The sequence below is a fragment of the Dicentrarchus labrax genome, unplaced genomic scaffold, assembly GCF_905237075.1.
Source record: "Dicentrarchus labrax unplaced genomic scaffold, dlabrax2021, whole genome shotgun sequence".
Classification (NCBI taxonomy): Eukaryota; Metazoa; Chordata; class Actinopteri; family Moronidae; genus Dicentrarchus; species Dicentrarchus labrax.
The window spans coordinates 13,468,159-13,492,856 of record NW_026136701.1 but is presented as its reverse complement, the minus strand read 5'-3'; the positions used below and the strand labels follow the sequence as shown (position 1 = coordinate 13,492,856).

Here is a 24,698-nt window from a genome sequence, read left to right as displayed (position 1 = left end):
GGTCCCGGGTTGAAAAGATGAACTGCTACAGAAACAAAGTATTCTTTATATGGCCGTTTGGGCCCCACCACAGAACTGTCTTCCCAGTGTGTTTACTGTAGCTGTGGCTTTAGCTCACAAACTGAAATACTTCATAGTTCAGTAGTTTTCCATGCCCCTTGTCTTACCTGTGTTCATCTTCCTGCTGCATTTTTCAGTAGATTAGTAGATTTAGATTTTATTCTTAAGGCTTCATATTTTATAGTAACAGCCTTGTAGTTGTTTTTCTACTCCTCTTTCTCTTGTCTGCCTTAATCAGTATTTCGTTCACATTTTCTAGATGTAATTAGATGATTGGTCATCCTTATCAGTTATTTCCTTCTATATTGCAAATTTAAATCACAAGACAGTAATTTTTGTAATTTTTTCAACCTGGTGTAGCCATTTCTCTCAGAGTGACTTGATGAGGAGGTGAAAGACTACATTTGTCACATGAGTTTTTAGGTAAAAAAATTGCGAAAACCACAGTTAAGGTTCACTTTGTCCGTGCTCTTTGTCTTGGCTGTGTTAACCTTTTTTAGCGGTCTCACACTCTGACCTCTCTCCTCAACCACATGATGAGGTCTGGCAGCCGGGTGTGTTTGGGTAGAGGTTTGTATATTTACACAAAGACCCCAGAGTCCCCTCAATACAACGCCACCATGGCCAAGCACGCCTTCCAAGCACATACATGTGTTTGCCGTCGTATGTGCACACATGTGTGCAGGCTTACCTGTGTGTGACCACTGTTAATCTTCTGTCACACAAACTAATCAATGCTGTCCCACACTCCTTTGAGTGAATGCATGCATGCGTGTGCACACATGCGTACACAAATGTGCATGTTTGCTTTGCAGATCTAGAGATCAGATGTCAAGCAACAGATCATATATCAGGCTGTCTGTCGCTCTTGGGTTTTGTAGCCTTGTGGAATTTTCTGACATCTCGACAGAAGATTTTCATCTAATTATGCATCCCAAACAAATCAATCCAACACCAGAAAGAAGAGAAGTGATCTGTAAAATAAAACATTTTTATGGACAGATTATCATCAGTTACCCGTTTTGCTGGCAGCACATTTGCCCACAATATTTGTTTTAAGAAGAATTAAATCTTGTGTGACTGCTCTTGCACACCTGCAGTGACATTTTAAGTTCTGTCTCTGTTGCACTTAAAGTCTAAGCACATCTCTGAGCGAATCATGCCTGATCTGATTCTTGTGTGTGAAATGTGTAGTTTTCTTATACTTCTGTGTGCAGAGTGAATCATGAAGACATCACTTTTTTAGGACATTAATAACATAGAAGTTGACAGGAGTCTGGAGATTGAAAGCTTTGTTCACATGAGAGTTTTTTCAGAGTCTGGGAAGGGACCCAAAGCTGGTTGGGGAAAATTCAAATGGGTGTCAACATTTGATGCTTTCAGTCAGGATAAATGCATTATATGACACTTTATCTTAACTCTGTTTCTCATCTCACATGCATCTCCAAAACACAGTTTTCTTAATAAAATGCAGCTGGTTGGTTAATCGTTTAAAGGGTCAATTTTCCCAAATCATAAAAAGCAGTTTTTCCCACTTATCTCAAGTGGTGTCTGGCCATGAAGAATTTGGTTTTGTGGGCCACAGTTTTGAGATATTCACATCTGTCACTACCTGATTACAATGGAGGCTAATGGAATTTTGTTTGTTGTGAAGAAACATTACATTTAAGAATTCAGCAACAATGTGATTTTCAAGAAACAATGTCCTATTATTCTGGATCCAAAGACCCAAATGTCTGACTGGCAATAGTTTTTATTGGAAGTACTTTCTACTGAGGAAGACGTGATGAAAGCTATCCAAAGTAAAGTCTGTGGATTATCTAGAAAAAGTTAGATAAAGTTGGGGAGGAAGTGTTTGACCTTCCTCAACTTTGATTTATGAAGTGAGAAATAGACCAACAAAACAACCAAACAGAAAATGTGCAACCAAATAGTTTGGCCGGTGTTTCTTTTACTTTTTCTCTTGGGTTTAACTATTTCCCTCAGCATATTGCTTCAAGAGATACTTGGAACAAGCGTATACAGAATATATGAGACTGTCAATTCGTGTGGAATTAGATGGTTTTAATAACCTTAAAGCTAAGAAACAAAACAGAAAAAAAATGTGTGTTAAGGGCCTTCACACATGCTGATTTCTGAGAAATCCTCTGACATATATGATGTCTTCCTTTTGCTTCTGCTGAACCCGTCAACGGCTGAACCCTAAGGGGGGGAACATATAAAATAAAGAACCATAGTCTCAGATAGATGGATTGGATGGGTGGTGGAGACAAATGTGCGATATATAGACATACACAGATGCACAGAGAGGTGGGGTGGAGTCTGAGTTCTGGGTTGGGTGAGGGGTGGGGGGTGTGGGGGGTATGGCTGAGTAGCTGGGTGGCTTCATGGCTTGAGGGCTGATCGTGGGTGAGCAAGAGAGAGAGACAGAGAGAGAGAGAGCGAGCAGGCCACCCAAGTGGTAGTCAGTCAGAAACCTGTGTGTGTTTGCTGCTGACCCCTACACATTAGCACAACACTTCCTCAATTTGTCTTCTGTGTTCTCCGGCCACAAATGAATTTCCTCCCTCCTTTTTTTTTTTTTTTTTCCACACACTACCTTTCAAGATGCCCCCCCCCAAACACACACACACACACACACACACCTCATACAGACACACCAACACCACCCCATCTCTAACTTAAACATGAATACATACACACACAAACACTTTTTTCTACAAGCTTTAGAGATACAACAGTTGCTTATGTTGCTTAGTCAACAAAGGCTGTGTGTGGAGACACAGATCCCATGTATGGGATAACAACCTCAGTGACATGCTTTACACACACACACACACACACACACACACACACACACACACACACACACACACACACTAAGCCAGATATCCCTGTCTGTCACTTTGGAGGCCCCCAGCTAATTAACTAAACATTGACTGGGTGGTTGATTGGGATCACATCTTAAATTGGTTTGTAATAAAATCACAGGAAGAAGCAAAAGACTGACCTGCTTTACACCCTCATGTGACCTTTTCTTTCTAATCTTATTAGTCAGTGTGTTTATAACATCTACAGCTGTAACTGCAAACAGATTGGCTATCCCAAATCATTTAAAATAAACATTTTTTTCTGTCTCAATTATGTTTCTCTTTTTTTGCACTACATTCACTTTCATTTAAAATCACTTCATTCGGGTTCAATATCCCACTAACGCTTGTAATGAGCTTAAATAGATAGAAATGTTTCACATTTAGTGATTCCTTAATGCTCAGTTATTAGATATTTTGAAAAGAGATTAAAAATGATTGAAGAAAGTGTGTGATTAAAAAAAATTCCCCACTTCAGTTCTTCATAAATGTATAATTTCTGTGTATAAAAAGACAGCTGTATGTTGTCTCAAAGCGTTTGGGTAGGAGCTTTTCTGATCGGCTTCTTCATCGTTTGTAAGATCACAATAGTGCAGAGTTTTCTTTTGAAAAGCTATACCGCTTCAGCTATGTTTGCTCACATATACTTATATATGCACACACACACACACACACACAGAGAGAGAGAGAGTTGTGAGGTTCTGTGATTTCTTTTAAAGCTACAGGTCTGAGTTTGCATTACCACCTGCTAGCTGCGTCTGACAATACCTCTGTTACAACCGCACAAACAAAGACTTAAAGAAAAGTGTGTTTCTCTGTCTCTCTCTGTGTTTTGTGTGTTTTTCCCCCAGAAAGGCAACCATTCATTACGATGACAAAGGGGTAAAGAAATGCATTATCATAATTAATCTTGTGTGAGACTGTGGGTGGCAGCTTCAACTCTGCTCTGAGACTGACAGAGGTGCTCAATGCAGAAAGTGTCTCTCTACTACCGGGCAACTTTTTGCCTTTTCACTGATATCTAGGAAATATGTGTAATTATAGACTAGTAGAGTTTGAAAAACATCTTATGGGTTTTCCCAGCAATATGTGAGATGACTCTGTGAACTTCAAATCAGACAACCAAAATTAAATGTTATACAGCTGAAAAAGTACAAAGGGTTGGTTCATTTAGAATATAGTGTATAAAGTGTTTTTGAACAGCTTTATTTGTCCAGTCAGCCGGCCCATAGCTGAATTTTCTGTTTGTTATCATGAAGATTATGTGTTCATTTGCATAAGACTTGACCTGAAATGTGTTTGTGATTTGTTCTCTTTTTTTGTGTTAAATCTCTGTTGTTGTTTTTCTGAAGAACTCCATGGGATTCTCTTTTGTTTAATGCTTTAAAGTGGTTTGCGTAATGAAATTATTGTAAATTGCCCTCACACATAGATAGGTATACAGAGGGTGTAATGAGAGGGTGAAAAAATTATAATCATCATACCACCTCAATCACCTTCAGATTGCTCAGTGATTGTATAGTTTGAATATGGTCTTTATCTTTTTTTCTAGACCTGCATCAAAAATCATTTACTTACAGTTTACAGCTTTTATTTAGGATGTAAAAGATGCATAACTATGTGCTCACGATCTAATTCCTCCGGTCTAGTTTACTGAGGCACATATTTGAAGTATTTTGTCATGTAGAAACTATAATACATTTAGAAAATCACCAAAGGCAAATGTATGAACGTTCTTTAACATATACTTATCTCTGACTATGTGATCGCAGTCTCACTGCTAAACAAATTAAAACATTTTTCTATGATTATGTCTGATAACCATTCCACACCAGGTAGTATCAAGAAACGGGACATATGGCCACACAATGATATTACAGAGATCAACGAGACATACTGACATTAAAAGAGAAAAACTGAAACCTTAAAAAAAGAACCACCTCTGATATAATGTTGTACTTTTAAAGAAAAGTTTGCTTTTTTATTTATTTGGGCAGCAATGTTTGTCAATCACACATAATATACATAAAAAGAGTTATTAACAGTATTATATATACATACATACATTGAGTTAATATCCTTAACAATATCAGGCCCTTGCTCTTTCCCAGGAGGATCATCTTTACACCAAACTTTTCTTATAGCTTTACTTTTTGCTATTTATTTTACTTTTGTCTTGTGGAATCCCTTTAATGTTCCCCAGATACACAGCACTGTTGTTTAGAATAACATATCCCATAATGCCTTTTACGGTTGCATTTGATTTTTACCTCCCTGTTGGTCCAAAATCATGACGACCATTAGTGTTGCTCTAACAACAAAACATTATACATATATTTTAATCTTTCTTTTATCCTACTAAGGCTTGCACCTTGACTTATTCTTTATGCAAGAAAAAGAAGAAATGCAGTTGTGAGCAGCCCCAGAGCCTCTCTCTTTGATAAATAAACACTTCCTGGGCCTGAAACCTGGGTGTCTCGGCTGTTGTGCGACGGCTGAGTGCCAGAGCGGTTCCGTAGCTCTGCGTATAGCACATACAGAACCCCGGACAGACAGCCAGCCATGCATGCATGGATGAACGGATGGATGGATGGAGTCACTGGGGAGACATGAAATGGAGGAATGGAGATAGGGGGGAGGGAGTGGAGTAGCAGATGAAACAGAGAGAAAGGTGAAGGTGTTAGTAAGAAAATGAGAAATAAAAGGAAAAGTAGAGATAAAATGAAACAAGGGAGAGGATAAAGAGGGGAAGAGCTGGATGGAGGGAGGGGGACCATGTGGGACACAGGACATGGGAGAGAGGACTTGGGCGGTTTGTGTTTGGAGGCCGGGGCGGTGTGATGGCAGATATCTGCACAGCGCATGGTCATCTCAGATGGTTTATTTATCCAAGGCCTCCAGACCAGGCCTCGGACCTCCCTGAGTTTGTTAGGCTTGAAGGGGCCCCCTACCACACAACCCAATTCTTCACATTCCACATTAGCTCCCATTTCCAGCTGCCTGTTTCCCTCTACCACTAAACCCGACCCAACCCAGTCCAGGCAAACTATACCCAGTCCCAGCAAAGCGGAAAAACAGGCCGGCCAGTGCCACTCTAGAAATGTGAGCGGGTTATAGGAGTGTACGTCACCTCCATTAGGACAGATGGATGAGTAAGAATGTAGGTGTATCATTTAACGGCTGCAGAGAGATGTGGTGTGGAGTCCAGGTCAGATAGTGGATATACCCTGTTTTATCAAGATATAACGAGATCTGAGGAGATTGCTCCATACCAACAGCAATGCTGGACTCCAGTTTGATCTCTTTTAGACATTCAAAACTGCATCTTCAACTGAATCTGATGTAACCAATGATGTTACAATGTCAGTTTCTGCCCACATTTACTTATTTAGTAGGTAGGATCACTGAAGAAGATGAAGATCTGAAATAAAGGTTCAAATAGGATCATAATGGTAGAAGTGAGTCAAACTGATATCTGACACTAGGGGAGCTTTTTCAATCTTTTTCAGTCTACGCATTGTGTGACAGCCACCAGTGGTGACTTGTAGTCATCACTCTTAACTATGATTTCAATTTTAAAAAATCTTACTTCTGAAGTAAATGCACACAAAACCATTTAGAGGTAGGCTTGATAATTGTCTGTATTATAATAACTGTGATCATTTGTTGGAGAGGTATTCAGATCCTTCACTTAAATAAAAGTACCAATACTATAATAGTAAAAAGTAGAGTAGAGAAAAGTACAAAACTATTATGAGACAAACTTAAAGTATCAAGTGACCCCTGATATATATTATTAGATTTTATTATTTACCATGTTGGACGATGACTGCTGTTTAACTTTTTAATTATGGCAATCAAAAAATTTGCAATATGTAGGCTATGCTTTGTTCATGAACATACAGTCTTAATCTTTCTCCTGACAGCCACTTTCATACAAATGTCACACCTTAGCCTTATGCTATGTGTTTGGTAGTGTATATGCTAGTTTGATATGTGTTTAAATATGGCATACTAGACAAACATGTTATATAAATTATACTGTATATGGTGTACTAAACAACAATATCAAAAATGTTATTGATTTTTTTTATGTATAAAACACACACAAAGACACAGAGTACAGTATGTTTATATATAAAGTTAATTTTAAAAAAAATTGTATATTCTATTTTTCTTACATTGTTGGATTTTTTGACTGTTGTTGCAACAAAACAGGATTTTTGAAGACATGTCCACTTTGTTCTGACATTTTATAGAGTAAACAATTATTCAATTTAATGAAAAAATGATAATAAGATGACCCCAACATCAAATAAATTCATTTTAGAATTAATTTCATTAATTTTATTGAATGTAAATTGAATGTGATAGGGAAGCTGACTTTATTTGTTATTGTACAACTACATTATAGTATTTACAGATACATAGTTATCATTCTGTACTTCATTGTTATCACTCAAATAATAATTTATAGTAATTATTTTTTCTTTGGTAACTGTTTGTGCTGCAACCATAAGAACATGTGAATCCACAGTACCTCATAATGACGATGCACTACATCATACAGATGCTTCCCCGTGATTCTGATCTCCAGCCCCTACAGTAACCTTATACATCCACAATCTGTTTCTCATGTCCTTTGTCTTCATGTAAACGATGATGATGGACGTAACGGCTCAGCAGCAGGCTGTGACATTGAATTGAACCTGATGTCACGCATAGAATGAGCTTATAGCACCAACACCTTTATTCAAATTGCTTTACATCAGCCTCAGATTGTTTTACAGTTACCCAAAGGGCCTCAAATTAGCACCAGCCACCTGACAAATGTTGTACACGGCAGGACAGGTCTGTGTTTCGGCAGAGAATGAATGTGTAATCTGGTAAAGTGTTTGTTCTTCACCCCCATACTGTCATGAGTGGGGCCAATGGGGGCTAACATTAGCAAACCACCAAGACACCCCTAACCTCTTTTTTTTTTTTGAGTAAGAGATTAGAAAACAATCTTGTCTGAGAACCCTCTTTCTTTCTTTCTTTTTCACATGTTGTTCTTAGGTGAACTGCTTTCTGAACTCATGAAATCATGCATGACAAGAAATGGAAACTTTCCAAAAGTCTCCACAGAGATAAGGGTGTCACACTGAACCAGGCGGCTCCGAGGTGTTGATGAAAAAGATGCATGTGTGGAATAATTCCTACGCTCTTTTTAAGGCAATTTTTTTTACTGGGATTAGAGGTTCTGCTCGGGGTGTAAGAAAGCCTATCAACCTACTTTTAGAAGCTTTTGGCCACAAGAGTTGAGGTTACAGCTGTGAGTGCTAAAAACCTACATACACATACACATAATCTTCTCACAGCTGCCTATTACAAACTGCACTCACAGCAAAGACTCCAGAGGTTAAAAATGTCTTCTTCTTTTTTTAAGGTGCTCTGTAACAAATGTGAGGCTCCAAAACCTCATCAAACATGAGATGCCCTGAAGTGATATGAAAAGTGTTGAAAGATCTGCAATTCTCCCATACAAAAAAAAAAGCATGTTTACATTCTTGTCTAAAAAGCTGAATTAACTTTTTTTTTTTTCTGCCACTGATTGGCCCGTGCTGATGAAACAGAAAAAAAGCAGAAAATTGTATGCGTGCGTGCTTGCCGCTGTGATATCAATAGATGGCATGCGCGATTGCTTCTTACAAACTGGAGGGGCCCGGCCGCTGGGAATAATGTTCAGAGAGCAAGTGAGGCGGGCAGGCAGGCAGCAAGCTGTGTGCGTGAGCGTGCGCGCATGTGTGTGTGCGTGCGTGCGCGGCCGTGCAGAGTTTATTGAAAGAGTTCCTCTCTCCCTCCCTCCCCCTCTACCCCCCCTCCTCCTCCTCCCCCTCCTCCTCCTCCCCTCCCTCCTCCTCTCCCTCCAGCCCAGGCAGCGGCAGCCTGGGTGGTCCCCCTCTCTCTCCACTTTGGTGAGCTGTTGCTTAGCAGCTAATAATAGGCGATGTTTGCAAAGTAATTTGCCTCTTCCTTGACCAATGGGAGCCGGAGCACTTTTCCATCAAACCTCCCTTTTCAGGATTTGCCGAGAGGCGAACTTCTCCAAATGTTACCGCTACGGGATCGGAGTTAGACTTGACACGGACGGCTCAGACATAGGCTACTACTACTACTACTACTACTACTACTACTACTCCTCTCTGAGACGTCGTTTCATAAACCATCGGGACGAATGAAGACTGAAGGATCTATACGGATTTCGGCGCATAATGTTGGGATGGAGTTTCGAGACTTGTTTGGCTCCAAGGAAGACTAGAAACCCTTCCTCTAACTTGTCGCCGGCGGTGCTGGATGCGCTCCTCTTCTATGTTGGATTATTGTCGCTTTTTCTGAACTTGCACCGATTCCCTGTCGCTTTGCTCTGCGCCCTGTTTACCCTTTTTGGACTATGGCCTCGGATCGCGGGGTCCCAGGGCCCGGCGTCTATGGAGATTTACCCCCGAGTTATACGCGCTCCCAGCCGCCTGCGAACCCAGACCTACTCCGGAGACCCAGCTACTGCCACGCTGCTTTCGCACTTAAACAGATCTCAAAGGTGATACAGCGCTCACAGTTTAGTGTGGATTTACTATGAGGGCGGCTCTCATTCAGTCGGCAAATGTGAATGAAAGTCTTTAAATGCAGCTTTTGATTTAGCCGTTATCTAATCGTGAGTTGAGGGCGCATGTGGGAATGTAGGGTAGACTGAAGCAGCAGCTCCCAAAACTGGGGTCCGGGGACCACCAGAGCTCCCTGAGGGAGTCGACAGCGAAACCGGGAGTAGTTCAGTTTGACTGTTTACAACGAAAAAGGTGTAGAAATTGTCATCGGAGCTCGGTATAGGCAACAGCAACCTTATGCTTTATGGTTACTGGGACAAAACCTTATAGAAGTCTGAGCTTGCATGACATGGGCTGTTTGGCAACCTCCTGGAATAAAGTGATACTTTATTACGCGTTTTCATATTTGGCAGCATGTTAACGTTGCTGTTTGTTTGAATGGACACCACACTCTCATTCATTTTTTGTTGTTAAAGCCACCGGGAGGGAGTGAGTGAGTGAGTGATCGTTTGTTCCCATATCCCAGCCGTGTTGTGCGTGTTTTTGGCTTTGTGCAGGCAGCGCAGAGCGCACTGGCCCGGGGTCTGTTTGGAAATGTGGTGGGTCCTGTAAAGGAATTCACTGATTGAGTTTGATCTGACAAAGCATCTTTGGACCGCCCGGATGCTTGGACGTGTTTCAGCACTGCTGAGAGAAACCACAACACCAGAGCAATGTCTTCTGCAGCAGTGACATTTGTAGCACAGGGACTGAATGGCTCTCCCTAAAGAAGAGATTCTAACAGTTTTGTTTCAAATTAGAGGGGGGGAAAACTTTATAATGTAGATTGCTGCAGGGAAATAGACGTCAGCTGAAAACTCTATTTGTAACCAGCTCATTCTGTTAGTATTTAGCAGTTGAACGTGATTGAAAAAGACTTTTACTGCAACAAAAGTACTAATAATCTGTTCACAGTACACATATGGTGATCATTTTTTACTGAATACTCATTAAAGATAAGACACTATTGCTGTTTTTCTCTTAAACTGCAACTATAATCAACATTTTCAGCTTGTTCTGTAGGGAGGAAATTTGTATTTTTAGGCTCTTTTCATTGCTGTTTCTCTGGACTCTGTAAATTTAAACCACTTGTATCTAGTTTCCACAAAAGGTTAACATTAGTGCGGATTATTGCCACAGCTATTCCGATTAAATCATCTCAAATGTGGGAGATCCTGTCCCAGTTCTGGACTGAGTTCAGGTGACAGACGTGAGATTTTAGCAGCAGTCTGACAGCACACTCATGGTAGGACAGCACTGGCATCAACTCTGTGTTTAGCTAGTTAGCAGCTTGAACTGTCATCATATTATACAATGCTCAAAATTCCCACAGAAAGACACGTGTTTCTGAATACAGATGCATGTGTTATCCAGTGTCTTGGATGGAAGTTGTTGCTGTGGTATAGATTTGGCCTAAATTCTTCACACTTGAGACTCAGATTGAGACACAAGCTATGAAACCTGCCTTTGTGGACAGTTGTGCAAATGGTGCATTATTTATGTGTGGTAACATAATAATAATACTGTCCTTTTCTCACCCTCCCTCCTGCTTCGAATCCAGGGGAAGGCGGTAGGTCAGAAAGCTCCTCTCTGGATCCGGGCGAGGTTCCAGGCCCTCCTGTTCTCTCTGGGTTGCCACATCCAGAGGCACTGTGGAAAGGTCCTCTTTATTGGACTCTTACTATTTGGGGCTCTGTCTGTGGGACTCCGAGTTGCAGCCATCGAAACGGACATCGAACAGCTATGGGTGGAAGGTGAGTTTTTAAGATGACTTTTTCATTGCTGTTCCTGTGAAGCAGCAGCACAGGTCAGACTCTGGCATGATTACTGTTTATCACACAAAAACAACATCACTTCAGGTGAGCCGTCATTCTGTGAGTTCAGTTTTAGGCTCATGGTTGAATTTACTTTTTGCTCAGAATAGTCACCCGAGGGTGGTTTGTACATTTTGATGAGCTTTTTTTCCCCCACTGGGTTTAGCTGGAGATTGAATGACAATAGTGGCTGGTGGGAAGAAGCAGGGTGGCCATGTTAGTGTCATCTCAGTGCCATGGGAGGGCACTAGGTGTTCAGTGACTGATTGACTGCTTGTCTGGCTTGAATCCTGACCGAAGCAGTAACAAGGAACATGATTTGTGGGAGCTGGTTTAAAGTTATTTTTTTATGTTTGCCTGTATTGAAATAGCTTGCAGATAGAGTATTAACTTCCTTTTGCGTTGTACTTCTGTTTCCTGTGTGTTGCGGATGGGAGTAAACTATATGTTGTATTCTGCAAGCTGAGTGTTGTTTGTTCATGTCTGTTCATGTCTTAATAAGTCACAGTTTACCTGAGAAACCCAAACACATCTGACCCGACTGCACTACAATATTATCTCTCCCTCTTCTGTCAGACAGTCATTATCTTGCGCATGTCCTAAAGGCATGACCGTGTTTGTAATTCTACACTGACTCTCAAACCTTTTTTTCCCCTCTTTTTCCCTCATTCTGTGAATTTTATATTTAGGTTATCTGTGCATTTTCAGGGTTAGAGGCAGCTTTATTTGGTTTTTCACACTGGCCAAATTCCTTTTAAACCCCCAGGCTTTCAGTGCTAGGGCTGATCCCCGCAGCAGATGGACTGTGTGAATGGTTAGCCATCTTTGAGGGCTCTGACCCCTCCCCCCCTCGGCTCCCTGTGTGGTCCCTAACTATTCTTGGATTCCATTCAACAAGAGGCAAGCAGGCAGGCAGGCAAGCAGGCACCACCTCCCTAAAACCCCCTCCCTCCCTCCCTCCTCCTCTCCTCCTCACAAGAAGAAAAAATATAAGTGAATGCAGCTGAAGTTTACCCACCTGTTTTGCACACTCTAAAAGCGCTACAGCAGTTGGTGAATATAAACAGACCGTATGGGGTTTTTAAGCTCACCATGTCACTAGAGGACGGGGACAGGCGGCTCCCACAGGAGCTGTGTGTAGAGGTGTTGGAGAAATCACACACTGCTGGTGTCAGGAGAAATGTTTGGAGACTGTGCGCTCCACTTGCACAGGAATGTAAATAATTAATTAGTTAATTTTTTTTTTTTAAATCTGTAAATTGTGAGATTGAATTTGCAGGGTTAGGCCTGTATTTGCTACAAAAGCAGGCAACAAGAGTTTGAATTTCTACAGTCTCCTTTTTTCTTTGCTTTCATTCTGGTTAGTGTAAAGCTTCAGGATTACCTCTTGAGCTAATTGGCAGATCCATCTCTTAAAGGAGATGTTTAGATGTTTGTGTGCCAGTTGTTTTGCTGTGGGATTGAGAGAGTTGAACGGAGGGGGTCTGAAAAGGAATGCTGTGCCTTTAAGAGGCCGTGGCCATGTTTCTAAAGTTTCTGCCTGCCTTGTTTCCACCAATAGCCCATTGACAAAGCTGCTAGGGCCTCAATGGAGAGTAAAGTGGTTCGGTAACAAGGAGAGGTTAGTTCTCCCTCTGTCTCTCCCTCTCTCTCTCTCTCACACACACAAACACAGAAGAACACACGCACACACATGCACCATTGTACATAAGCCAGAAGAGGGAGGAATGATATGCTCTCTAATAAGACAGCTGATTTCATAATAAGACTCTTAAAAATATGTATTATTATTGGACTGTTTTTGTGTATATATCTTAACTAGGAGAAATTTAATTTCTAATGCATTTTTGCAAGTCATTTCCTTCATATCTGACACGTAATCTTATGAAACAGCTCTTCCAGATTGCAGCATAAACAAAGCTTTCCCACTTGTATCCTAATTTGTTCAGAATAAACTAGCTGTGAATTGACACCGTATGTGTTAACACTTCCAACATGGTGTAAGCTCTATGCCGGTGTGTGTGTGTGTGTGTGTGAGTGTGTGTGAATGTGTTAAGGGCATATGCTTCCCATCATATATTCATACTAGAGGCTGCCCCCGCACAACCCACACATACAAAAACACATACACTTGTCATTTTTGCCACCTTTGGTGTGTGCAGCTTGCCTAGCCGTCTGTCTGCCTGCCCAAATTTCCTGAGTGCTTGCCCGTCTGTCTGCCTGTGCTTTGTGTATGTCTGTTTATATTTCTACCTGTCTGCCTGCCTGCTCTGTGAAGTCAGGCCACCAGGGCTTTTTAATTGCTTCCTCCCTCCTACAGCACCAAAACACTGTGAAGCAGAGCACAGCAGTGGAGTCTGTCTAGAGAGAGTAGACAGAGAAAGACAGAATAGGGAGTTCGGTAAAGTTAATACCTGCATTCCCTTGCAAACATACTTGCACCGTATACTGTTCTGTACTAACTGACAGCCTTTACTTGTATCATTTTCATTTGCCTTCAGGATTCTGGTGCATTGGCAAGGAGGACATGCAACAAAAAAGTAAAAGGGTTAATCATGTCTTCAGTCCTCACACCTGTGTTGGTGAGAATAAAAGCCCTAGTATCAGGGTGTTTAGTCTGACAGGGGGGATTAAGGACTATTTGTGGCTTACTGCTCAGTCACTGAGAAAATATCAGACAGACACCACCCATCAAAATACCTGAAATTACTTACACAGGTCTTGTTTAGCAGGCTGCATTTTAAATGTTGTAACACAGAGTTGCATTTTTTTTTTGGAAAGTGTCTGTAGCCCTGAGGGAAGACAGTGCGGGGATGAACACTAGGTGTACATGTGTTATTAATGTGTTCTTATGAAGAGGCCTTTGCCAAATGCATGTAATTTCACTGTAGATTAAGTTTGCATACTGTAAACACACATTATGTTATTCCTTTACGTTTTATGCTTTTATAGCCTGCCCACCTTTGAGAGTGTGAAAGTTGGTGTGAGCTGGGCAACGTGTGAGTCTGTATTGTCCACAAACAGAAAAGAGAGAGATCGTAAAAAAAAAGAGTTGCAGGAAGAAGAGAAGGATGAGAGGAGACATTTGGGGGGTTGGGGCAGGAACAGGCCGGAAGGTTTATGGCTAGCTGACACTTCTTTTTTTGCTCATGTTTTTGCCTGTCTCACTTGAACAAACATCAAGTGTGAGACTGTCTCCTGCGTGTCTTTATTTCTCCATAAAGGACTGTGAGAGGTTATGTGGTTCCTTGCTCACGCTTGCTCAAGCTTGAAAAAATAAAAAATCTGATTTCTTTTTGCAGTGTTTGAATAATTGTTTTAGGTCTTGTATCTTGTATTTTAAGTTCTGATTATTTCACTTCTACAAAGGCCCACTTGAAAAGCTTGTTTTGGGAAGGAAAGAAATGGCCTCCATGTAAAAGTGGTGGTGTTTACTCTTACATTAACTAAACTCATCCTTCTTGGCAGAGTTTGGGTGAGGCATGACAGACATGTACACAGACTCAAGCTGTCCAAATATGAGTGCAGTGAGACAGGGCCTATCCGGATAGCAGGCGCACCACATGTCCCATAAAGAGGCCATGTAGAAAGAGGATAGGAAAGGGGGAGGTAAAGCCCATACGCAGTCCACATAGCATGAATGCATAGAGACTGAAGTGCTAGCTTAGCCAGATAGCAATGAAATCAACAAGGTCACAAGCAGATATGAAGAGACAATTTATTAAAAGAAAGAGAAAGACAACCTGGATGAGAGAAAAACGTCTGAGTTTGCGCAAATGAGCGAATGCACACGTGGGCATTACGATGTTTGGAGCAGTTTCTCTAAACAAACCTCAGAGCGGCACAGCAGGTAAATGCTATAATTCATCGGAGCGCACACAGCGCCCCAGTTCAGACAGAGAAAGGGAGCTCTATGAGGCATTATTGGAGGTGAATAGTGCGCGGTGGTGCCCCAGCTAGATAAATAAACTCCCAGCGCTCAGGGCCCAGGACCTCACTGGTAGAGAGAACAAACAAGACCAGAGTCAACCTGGGTCACTTCTAAATGTTTATTTCACCCCCCTTCCCGCCATCCTTCAATCCAAGTCTCCCTCATTCCATCCCCTTTTTCAGTATCCCCCCCAACACACACATACACACACACATACTCTTTAACAGTGAGACCAGGACCACCCCCCAACAAATAAACACAGATTTAGCAGCTATAGATACATGTACATACGACAGACACATGGCTTTTGCTTCCATGATACAGGAAACACACAGATTGCTCCCTACCTGTCTTTTTGAAGTAGCAATTTTAAAATGACAGTATTCATCATGTGGACTGGATTTCAAAGTTACAGCCACATTTACAGTGATAACATGAAAGATACCTTTATACTGTTATTTTGGTGCCAACGCTTTTATAAAAAAGGACACTGGACTGTCAGTCTTTGCAACACTGAATGCAATATACTGAGAAAGGCTGCAGTGCAACTGAAAACAGGATAATGAAAACTCAATCAATATAGTGTGGCGCCCTTTCTTTCCTAGCTGAAGAGCAACCTTTGTCTTTGGTCTGCGCAAAAATAAAGCGGCACCAGTCACCTTAGAGTTTGCACCATTTGCCTCTGTCTTTACACCATGAAAGTATAAAAAGTAAAGGGAGAGGGAGATGGAGAGAGACTGAACATTTTCTTGGTACTTGGGAGGGAAAAAAGAAATGGTTCTTGGGCTCAATAAATTCATTTCTCGTCTGAATGAGACCAGCAATGTGGAAAAATTTTGCCTTTCAGGCAGGGATGAATGTATGTTTCAACCACACATTAAGCAGTATTAGCGGTCAGTGGAGTGTCTAATGTGACTATTTTTCACAGTGGCCAACTCTGCCCATGATTAGCATAATTAGCAGAGGCAAGCCTATACATATGGAAATAGAAAGTGCCTAAATGCCAACCCTGGTGGAAATTTATGTGTGGTGGCTAACACCACTGGCACATCTGAATAGAATGTAAGTGAAACTGATTTTTCATGTTGTTTTCCCTGTTTTATACTGTTTTTAAGGTGTGATCTAAAGGTGGTTGTTTTTTTCTTAATGGAGGAAGCTGCATGGTTTCAACACATTGAAACGGATCATTTTTGTTTTCTCGTGTTCACACGTTAATTAGGATTTTCTCCTTCTAAAATAATACAACTGTCTTTGACGATTAATGAACAGATACACCGTGCGCGTGAAGACAAAAACACACACACACACACTGTATTTCTATAGGTAAGATACCAAAGTGCCAGCTTCTCTTTCTTGCCCCCAGCCTCACCCTCCCACAGCCAACTCTGGCATTGTTTTACAGGCTGGGAAAGTTTTGGTCCATTTGCTTTTGTTGTGAAAAAAAAACCTTCCCTCTTTATTTTATTCTGCTGTTTGTTGGGAAACATCTGAAAGAAATTGAAGGGTTGAATGACAAAAGGGTCTGCATTCAGTCTGGAGCTGCTGTACTGAAGGATTGTATGGAGGAACGGCCCATCTGCTGGGGGTTGCCTGCTTTAGGCGGTGCCCTGGCTAGGGAATGCCATGGGGCAGGGCCGGGCTGTGGCACAGACCCGATTCTGGTGGGTCCACATGTGAAAAAAGGACCAAGAGGGTTTTTTTGTGATGCTGACTGCCAGGCCAAGAGAATGAGTTTCTCATTTGGCTCCTTTGCTGAAAATCAAAAGAGATAAAGGACCTCTATTGGAAGACATTGTGAAAAAAAGTTGAGTAAATGATAGATGGAAGCTGGCAGCCAAGGGATAGCTTTCTGTCTCATTTTATACATTGTTCCTACTCTGTGGTGGTCAGAACTCTTCCCCCCTAAAATCTTTAACTAAAGGAGGTGTGGGCATACTGTGTTAATCAGGACAAGGTTACTTCCAATGCATTGCGTAGCAGGTAAATGCATACATGTCACTTTCAGCCTTCTTCGTCTTTGGTCTTCCTCCATAGCAGCGTGGGGCCTTTCAGAGGCCCCCTAATCCAGCTAATCTACCACACTGAACTTTGAAGGTGGCCTGGTCTGACCTAGCATGGCCTGGAACTGGGACTAGGCCTGTAAGCCACGAAGACAGCATAGAATAGATAGAATGGAATAGAAGAGAATAAATTTGAAGCACAGCACTTTAAAGGTTTCCTTGCCTCTGTCCTAGAAGCCAGATGTGAGAAGCCGCACATATTTCACCGAGTAAGGGGATTCTGGGTGTTCGGTTTTTAGGGATGGAGGGGTCAGTCGGAGAGGAAATGACTGAGGTTGGTGGAGACAGGGTCCAGTGTTTACACCGGTGCACACACACACACACACACACACACACACACACACACACACACATAGGTACATGTACACACACATTCGTACAAACATTATATTTGTACACCCACAGCCATGAAACCATGTCAGTGCTTGTTATGACATTTTTCATTTGCTTTTCACTTTCCCAGTGTCGTAACTGTTGTGAAAGTGCTTTTAGTGGTGAAGCTAGTAAATGAATTCACATGTTGCACCCAACAGAGTCGAGTTGTTTGCTAAAATTTGTAAGATGGTGGTCGAGTTTCTCAAAAACATCCAATGAAAGAACTGTGGATGTGATTTAGAAGAATTTGGGATCATTTGTGATTTCTTCTTTCTATTTTTCATTTTTGATCATGTTGCCAAACATGGACTAATATTTCATGTTAGAAAATTGCTCATGTAATAAAATTACCAGCCGCTGGGGTGTTGAAACCCCAACTTCCACACTCAAAGGCGCTTTCTTCCCATGGTGGGAAAATTTCTGGGAACTGTCTCTTTAAGACTGTGTGGAGCGCAGGCTGAGTGCAGGGAGAGGGTAGGGGGGATTGAAAGAGAGTGAGAAAGAGAAAGAAGTGAAAAAGGAGAGAGAGGGAGGAAAAGGAGAAGAGAAACCAGGAGAAGAAAGACAGATAAGAAAAGAAAGGACAGGGTTCCCTCTGGAGCGAGTGGTGAACAGAGCAGAGCTGAACCGAGCTGAGTAGTTGCGAAGCTCAGAGTTGAGTGGTTGGGGCCGGACCAGGGGTTGTGAAGAGAAGGCGAGAAAGAGAGAGAGAGAAAAGAGAGAGGACTGGCTGCCTGGGTGGTCCAGATGGGAGGAACGAGACACAAATAGCTATAATTTACTTCAGGAGGCCTGTAATTACAGAGCCAGAGTCTCTCCGAGCCACCCAGTTCCTGTTGGGATCAAAACCCCACACTGCAGAGGTTAACATACGAAATGTCAAAAAAGGTTTAACAGATGTCAAAGAGGTCCAAGAACGGAAAGGGTTCCATTTTGTAGTAGCCTTCTTTGATTGGAAATCTGTGTGGCAAGGAAGCTGAGTTGAAGTCGGGGAGAACTGTCCATCTGAGCACCGTTCTTACACCAAGGCAGATTCTTTGTACATGTACTTGACAGTGTGAAAATGGTTTTATAAAAGTCAAATAAACTAAAAGAACCAGCACTCTTAAGAAGAAAAAAATAATTGTCTCCAATAGTCTTGAGGAAATCTTTTTTCTTGTGGTTCCCTTGGAATAAAAGCGTTATAAAAACTCAAATTTTGTAGGACCAGATGTGCAGAGGATATCCAACAAGAACATGTCCCATTTTGAGGTTTTCTTCTCTTTGGGATGCACTGAGCCAGACACTTAAAAAAAAGACACCCATGACTGCAAATAAACGAGATGGCCTTATACTCTACGCCCCTGCGTAAGGTAATTAAAGCCTTGAAAGCAAAGCCTCGAAGTATTGGACAGTGTTTCCAAGGCCCAGAGTCTCTAACCTGATCTCACACTTTTCGCGGCGTTGGCTGAATCATTTGTTTTTTCTTTTCTCCCCATCAATTATAGGAGCCTGCTCCAGGCTGGGCTAGGTGCACGAGAGCATGAGGGAAAGAGAGAACGAAAGAAAGATTGGGAGAAAGACAAGTATATAGAGTATGAGAGGGATACATGCAGGCAGGAATGAGTGCAGCGCCGGGACAGTGAGTAAAAGAGTGACGAGAGTTAGAATTGAAAAGGAGGTAGCCCTTGTTTCCAGACTGCCCCACCACCTCCCCCCTTCTCTCCTTTTCCCTCCCTCTCTTTCTCTCTCTGGGGTTGTCATGTAGTGGGACAGCGAGAGGGGCAGACGGGCCCTCTGTGATCCAGCGCGGCATGTTTCATGTCCACTTGGCACAGGCACAGATCCCCCCGGCTGGCAAACTCTTTTCAGGGCAACCTCCTGTAATTAGGGGGCTGGAGTCTACCGCACAGCACAACATATCTCTCTCTCTCTCTCTCTCTCTCTCTCTCTCTCTCTCTCTCTCTCTCTCTCTCTCTGTATTTTTCATCCTCTTTCTATCTCTTTTTTGTTCATCACCACCGCTGATATCCGTATTTATCTCTATGAATCTATTTACCTTTCTTTATGTATTTGTATCTCCAAGTTCTTTGATGTCTTTCATTCCCAACTTCTGTGTGCCATAGCCCCACCACTGCCTCTCCCTGTTCCCCCTCATCCAACCCTTCTCCTCTCTTCTCTTCTCCTCTCTTCTCTTCTCTTCTCTTCTCTTCTCTTCTCTTCTCTTCAAAGCCCTGAGTCTGGTGCCAAAAAATATAGCTTAATGACGTAGTTACGGTCAACTTATTTTCATCTAAACTACCTTAAAGGTGGATACAGAATATAAAGATCTAGTAACTCGTCATGATCTTTTCTCACATATTCAAAATGTCGATATATCTGCTGCCCTTGAGAATAGTGGCAGAGGGTTTTGGGGCATCAGAAGGCTGATTTTCCTAACTAACAGGGCACATCTGTTTCGCAGAAGGAGCCAATGAGAAGCTGTATTACTCATTTCTCTTGGCCAGACGCTGGCTTGTGTGAAGTGCCTTCAAAACCAACACTGGCGAGGGCCAAGGGCGTTGGTCGATATATGTGTGTGTTCTTGTGTAAGTGTGTGTGCATATATACGCACGCCACACACTTTGTTTTAGGATCCAAATGTGTGTGTGTGTGTGTGTGTGTGTGTCTTTGTATGTGCTTTAAAGAAAGTCTGTGCTAATGTAAGACTAATATACAGTATATCAATCTATCTATCTATCTATCTATCTATCTATCTATCTATCTATCTATCTATCTATCTATCTATCTATCTATCTATCTGTCTATCTATCTCATGAATTCTGTATTAATTATTCATTATTAACTTATCCTTTATTCTTTGTTTTCTAGCTGGTAGTCGGGTGAGCACAGAGCTTCGCTACACCAGGGAGAAGCAGGGAGAGGAGTCAGTATTTACCTCACAGATGCTCATCCAGACCCCCAAAGAAGAGGGCACCAATATTCTTAGCCAGGAGGCTTTGCTGGTTCACATGGAAGCCGCCCTGTCAGCCAGCAAGGTCCAGGTGTCACTGTTTGGAAAGTAAGTGGACCACCCTCCATCGTTTCTTGTGTTTACATTTGTGTCAACAATTTAAGTTGTAAATTATTATTTATTAACTATTGTTGTTTCTCTCTTTTAGATCATGGGATCTTAACAAAATATGCTATAAATCAGGAGTCCCTATTATAGAAAATGTCATGATTGAAAGGGTAAGTTCACAATAAATAGATTTTTCAAGTCCTGTATATACATTTTCTTTTTACCTGATTTGTGATGCTTAATCGTGCTTCCTTTCTATTTTCTGATCCTAGATGATTGACAAGCTATTCCCCTGTATGATAATCACCCCATTGGACTGTTTTTGGGAAGGGGCCAAACTACAAGGAGGCTCCGCCTATTTACCGTAAGTATTGGAATATTTGAGTCAACTTAAATCTTTTTTGCATATTAAAACATTTCATAGAAAGTCTTGGCTCTCCCTTTGCTGTCATTGCTTCCATCTGACTTGCGTTGCAGACTTGTGGAGGGGTTCGTAACTTTTAACACATGCTCGATGGAGACATACAGTTGGGCTTTCAGTAGTCTGTCAGTGGGTGCTGTGACTGACAGCGGCGGTCAGTAATAGAGTTCTTTTAGGGCCCAGAGAGGGACTGGAGGGGGTGTGGGGGTGTCCTGACAGAGAAATTCAAAGAGAGAAAGTGAGGGAGAGATGCAGGGAGTGAGGGAGGGATGGAGAGAGAGAGGGAGAGAGAGAGAGAGAGAGAGAGAGAGAGAGAGAGAGAGAGGGGATGGCTGCAGCAGCAACTGGGTGGTGGGTTGGTAGAACGGAGGGTGGGGAGGTGGCGGTGGTGGTGGTGGTGGCGGTGGCAGGGGAGCCCTTTGGGTCAGACAATGGTAAGCATTCTTTCAGTTTACGAGTGAGTGTCCATCAGTGCAGGGGCCCCGGAGGAGGGAGGGGGGCCGGCTTTTGTCAGCTCACGGCTAACACTCGGCATTCTCATGGTAATGCCCCGGGCTCCCAGCTCCCAAGTTGTCCAACAAATAAAATGGGCAGTATTCAAGCCTCAAGTCCCTCGAGAAAGACAGAGAGAGGCTACAAGACGGTTAACAGTGGAGTCTGGGCGTATTTGGGCATTTGCGGATTCAGGGTTTTTTTTTTCGCCTTTTTTCAGGACAAAGTTCTCTTGAGAAATTGAGTCACTGAAAGAGAGCTTTTTTTGTCATCAGAAGTGATATTTCAATTGAATCCTTAGTTTATAAAAGATAGTTTAGATCATAGCAGATGTTTCTTTGCAAACAAATTATTTGTTTATATTTCTGTCCAGAGCTGACAGCGGTATGTTGCATGACAAGCCAGCACACACAGAAACAAACACAAGTTTCCCATCCTTAGTATCTCCCAGTTGGTTTGTGTGAAAGCAGAGCGACAGAGAGCGAGAAAGGGGGGTCTTTGATGATTCACACATCTTCCAAGTATTCCTGTAAATCACACAAAGTGTTCAGCATCTGTTATTGTTTATTAAATGGTTTTTTGTACTCACTTTTTCAACGTGGAAGGGAAGGGAAGGGAAGGGAAGGGAAGGGAACTTGCGGTGGTCACTGAGGCCTGTGTCCCCCGAGTCAGCTTCCGCTTCACTTCAGCTCTGGTTTTAAATGCAAAAAGAAAGAGGGAGATAGAGAGAGAGAAGGGGGAAGAGGGAGAGAGGCATATTGGAAAAGAGAGTGAGGAAGAGTGAGAGAGAGAGAGAGAGAGAGAGAGAGAGAGAGAGAGAGAGAGAAAAAAAAAAAACTTGAGAGAACAAAGAGCAGCAATCTATGAAAAAACAAAAGGGCCCAGGCCCGGTTCACTCAAGCAAAAACTAGCTGATAAAGGAGTGTGTCTTTGCGAGCAGCAGCAAAAAGGACCCTGGTATGTGGGAATAGGAGAGGAGCTCTCTTCATGAGCCATTGGAGGGAGATTGCGCCCAAAGTTGAGATACTTTTGGGATTCTTTTATTTCCCTCTTTTTCTGTCTGTCTGTCATCTTTCTTACTTTGCCTCATTGCACAAAATGTCTATCAAAACTGTTTTCTTGCAGAGAGTCACAAAATCTGTCATTGTCAGCATTTTATTTCTTCTTTTCTTGGTTTTAGTAAAACAAAAAAAAGTAATGTCTTAGAAGTCTCTGCCATGCTGCGGATAGGAAATATTTCTTTCCAACAGACTCAAACCAGGAAAGCCGTCAAGTTATTTTACATTGTGCCCTCCTTCATATATATTACCAACTTTGGGGTACTGCACATGAAGGTTTAATTTTAAGTAGAAGGAATCAGTAATATTAAAGTTGATTGATTCACTTTCTGAAAGATATATTTCAGTAAAAACAAGAGCAAGTTCCCAAACTACAGACAGCTGGTGAGGTACGCCAAAGCAGGATATCTTGTTATACATGTAAAACACTCCAGATAGACATTAGTCCCTTAAGCAAGTAGACCATTTAATAATAGTTTAGTATAGATTTACAGACTTTAATATTGAGCAGATTATGAGTCTAGTAGGATTGATGTACAGGTGAAGCTCATAATTAGGTTCTTTGTCTGTGAACATCAGACAACAAACACTGATTTCTCCCTTCGCTTCTCTTCTCATCCCTCACCTATTTCCCTCCCATCCATCCTCCGAACCTCTCCCCTTCCCTCCCTCCTTATCAAGATGTTTGTGAGGCAGAGGTAATCGTTATGACTCAGTGCAGGACATTGAGGAATGGAAGTGAGCAGGCAGCCACCGTGCCTTTTCCCCGGGCATTGTGGCAGCGTGAAACAGGATAATAAACGCTATTTTATCCTGTATCTGCAGCTAGCCTCCTGCATAGCCCGGCACAACGAGGGAGAGAGAATTCAACTGAAATGAAAAAATCATAGTTATTCTGCTCGCAGTAAAGATTTGCAGGAATGCAAAGCCGTGTAGCCTTCAAGGCACAACGTGATAAAAAGTTATTTCACAGTTTCTTCCTCGTTGAATATGTTTAAGCTGTTGTTCATCATAAATCTGTCTCTTTGCTCTCCAGGGGTATGCCAGATATCCAGTGGATGAATCTAGATCCAGTCAAGCTGATGGAGGAACTGAGTCAGTTCACTTCACTAGAAGGATTTAAGGAGATGTTGGACAAAGCCCAGGTAGGACACACAAATACACACTGACAGATATGCTGAATGAAAGACTTACTCATATGAGCAATAAGTTACTCATCTAGTTTTCATCTAGACTTTTGTAACATTGTTTGATTTCTTAGGTGGGACATGCCTACATGAACAGGCCATGTCTAGACCCGTCAGACCCTGACTGCCCTCTCAGTGCACCCAACAAGGAGCAAGGAGAGGTAAACTCACAGTTCATTCACTACATACAGCAAGAGATTGCAAGTTGATGAAGGTAGCGTTCAGAGCTACAAAGACGCCTGACATAATTAACTGTATTTTTCCGTCTGTTCCTGCTCGTCCATCCAGAGTCCTGACATTGCTGGGCGTCTCCAGGGTGGTTGCCACGGTTTTAGCCGGAAGTTTATGCACTGGCAGGAGGAGCTGATCCTGGGAGGGCGGGTCAAGAACAGCCAGGATACTCTGCTGAGGTGTGTGTTTATTGAGACATGTAAAGAAAGATCAAATACTGCAGTGCCAGGTGATTTTACAGAGTGCGTTTTAAGTTGTCTTATTGGAATATGTAATAGTGTGTGTGGGGGGGTCACTATGATCACTGCCAGCTGAGCAGGCAGCCAGTCAGCTTATGAGCCGCCGTGACTGTGGAATCTGTGTAACCCCTAATAACCCAACAGACACATGCCAAGAATGCCTTGTACTGAGAGCGATCGGTTTCCTGCATGACCCTGGGTCAGGATAGGCCAATTAAAGATGATTGACAGCCACATAAAGCCCCCCCACACTGTTACACATTTGTTGTGTAAGGAATATATAATTTTCCGTCTTTT

The 24,698-nt window shown here is 42.2% G+C and overlaps 1 protein-coding gene across 1 annotated transcript in view; it reads left to right on the top strand.

Annotated features, from left to right (window-relative positions):
* The first annotated feature begins 8,847 nt into the window (after positions 1-8,847).
* ptch2 (patched 2) overlaps positions 8,848-24,698 on the top strand; it is a 28,962-nt gene continuing 13,111 nt past the window's right edge. The window contains exons 1-8 of the mRNA XM_051404642.1: positions 8,848-9,510; positions 11,115-11,307; positions 20,584-20,773; positions 20,874-20,943; positions 21,046-21,137; positions 23,781-23,889; positions 24,006-24,092; positions 24,220-24,341. Coding sequence (XP_051260602.1) covers positions 9,364-9,510; positions 11,115-11,307; positions 20,584-20,773; positions 20,874-20,943; positions 21,046-21,137; positions 23,781-23,889; positions 24,006-24,092; positions 24,220-24,341 — 1,010 coding nt within the window. The 5' untranslated portion in view covers positions 8,848-9,363. The remainder of the gene's footprint in view (positions 9,511-11,114; positions 11,308-20,583; positions 20,774-20,873; positions 20,944-21,045; positions 21,138-23,780; positions 23,890-24,005; positions 24,093-24,219; positions 24,342-24,698) is intronic.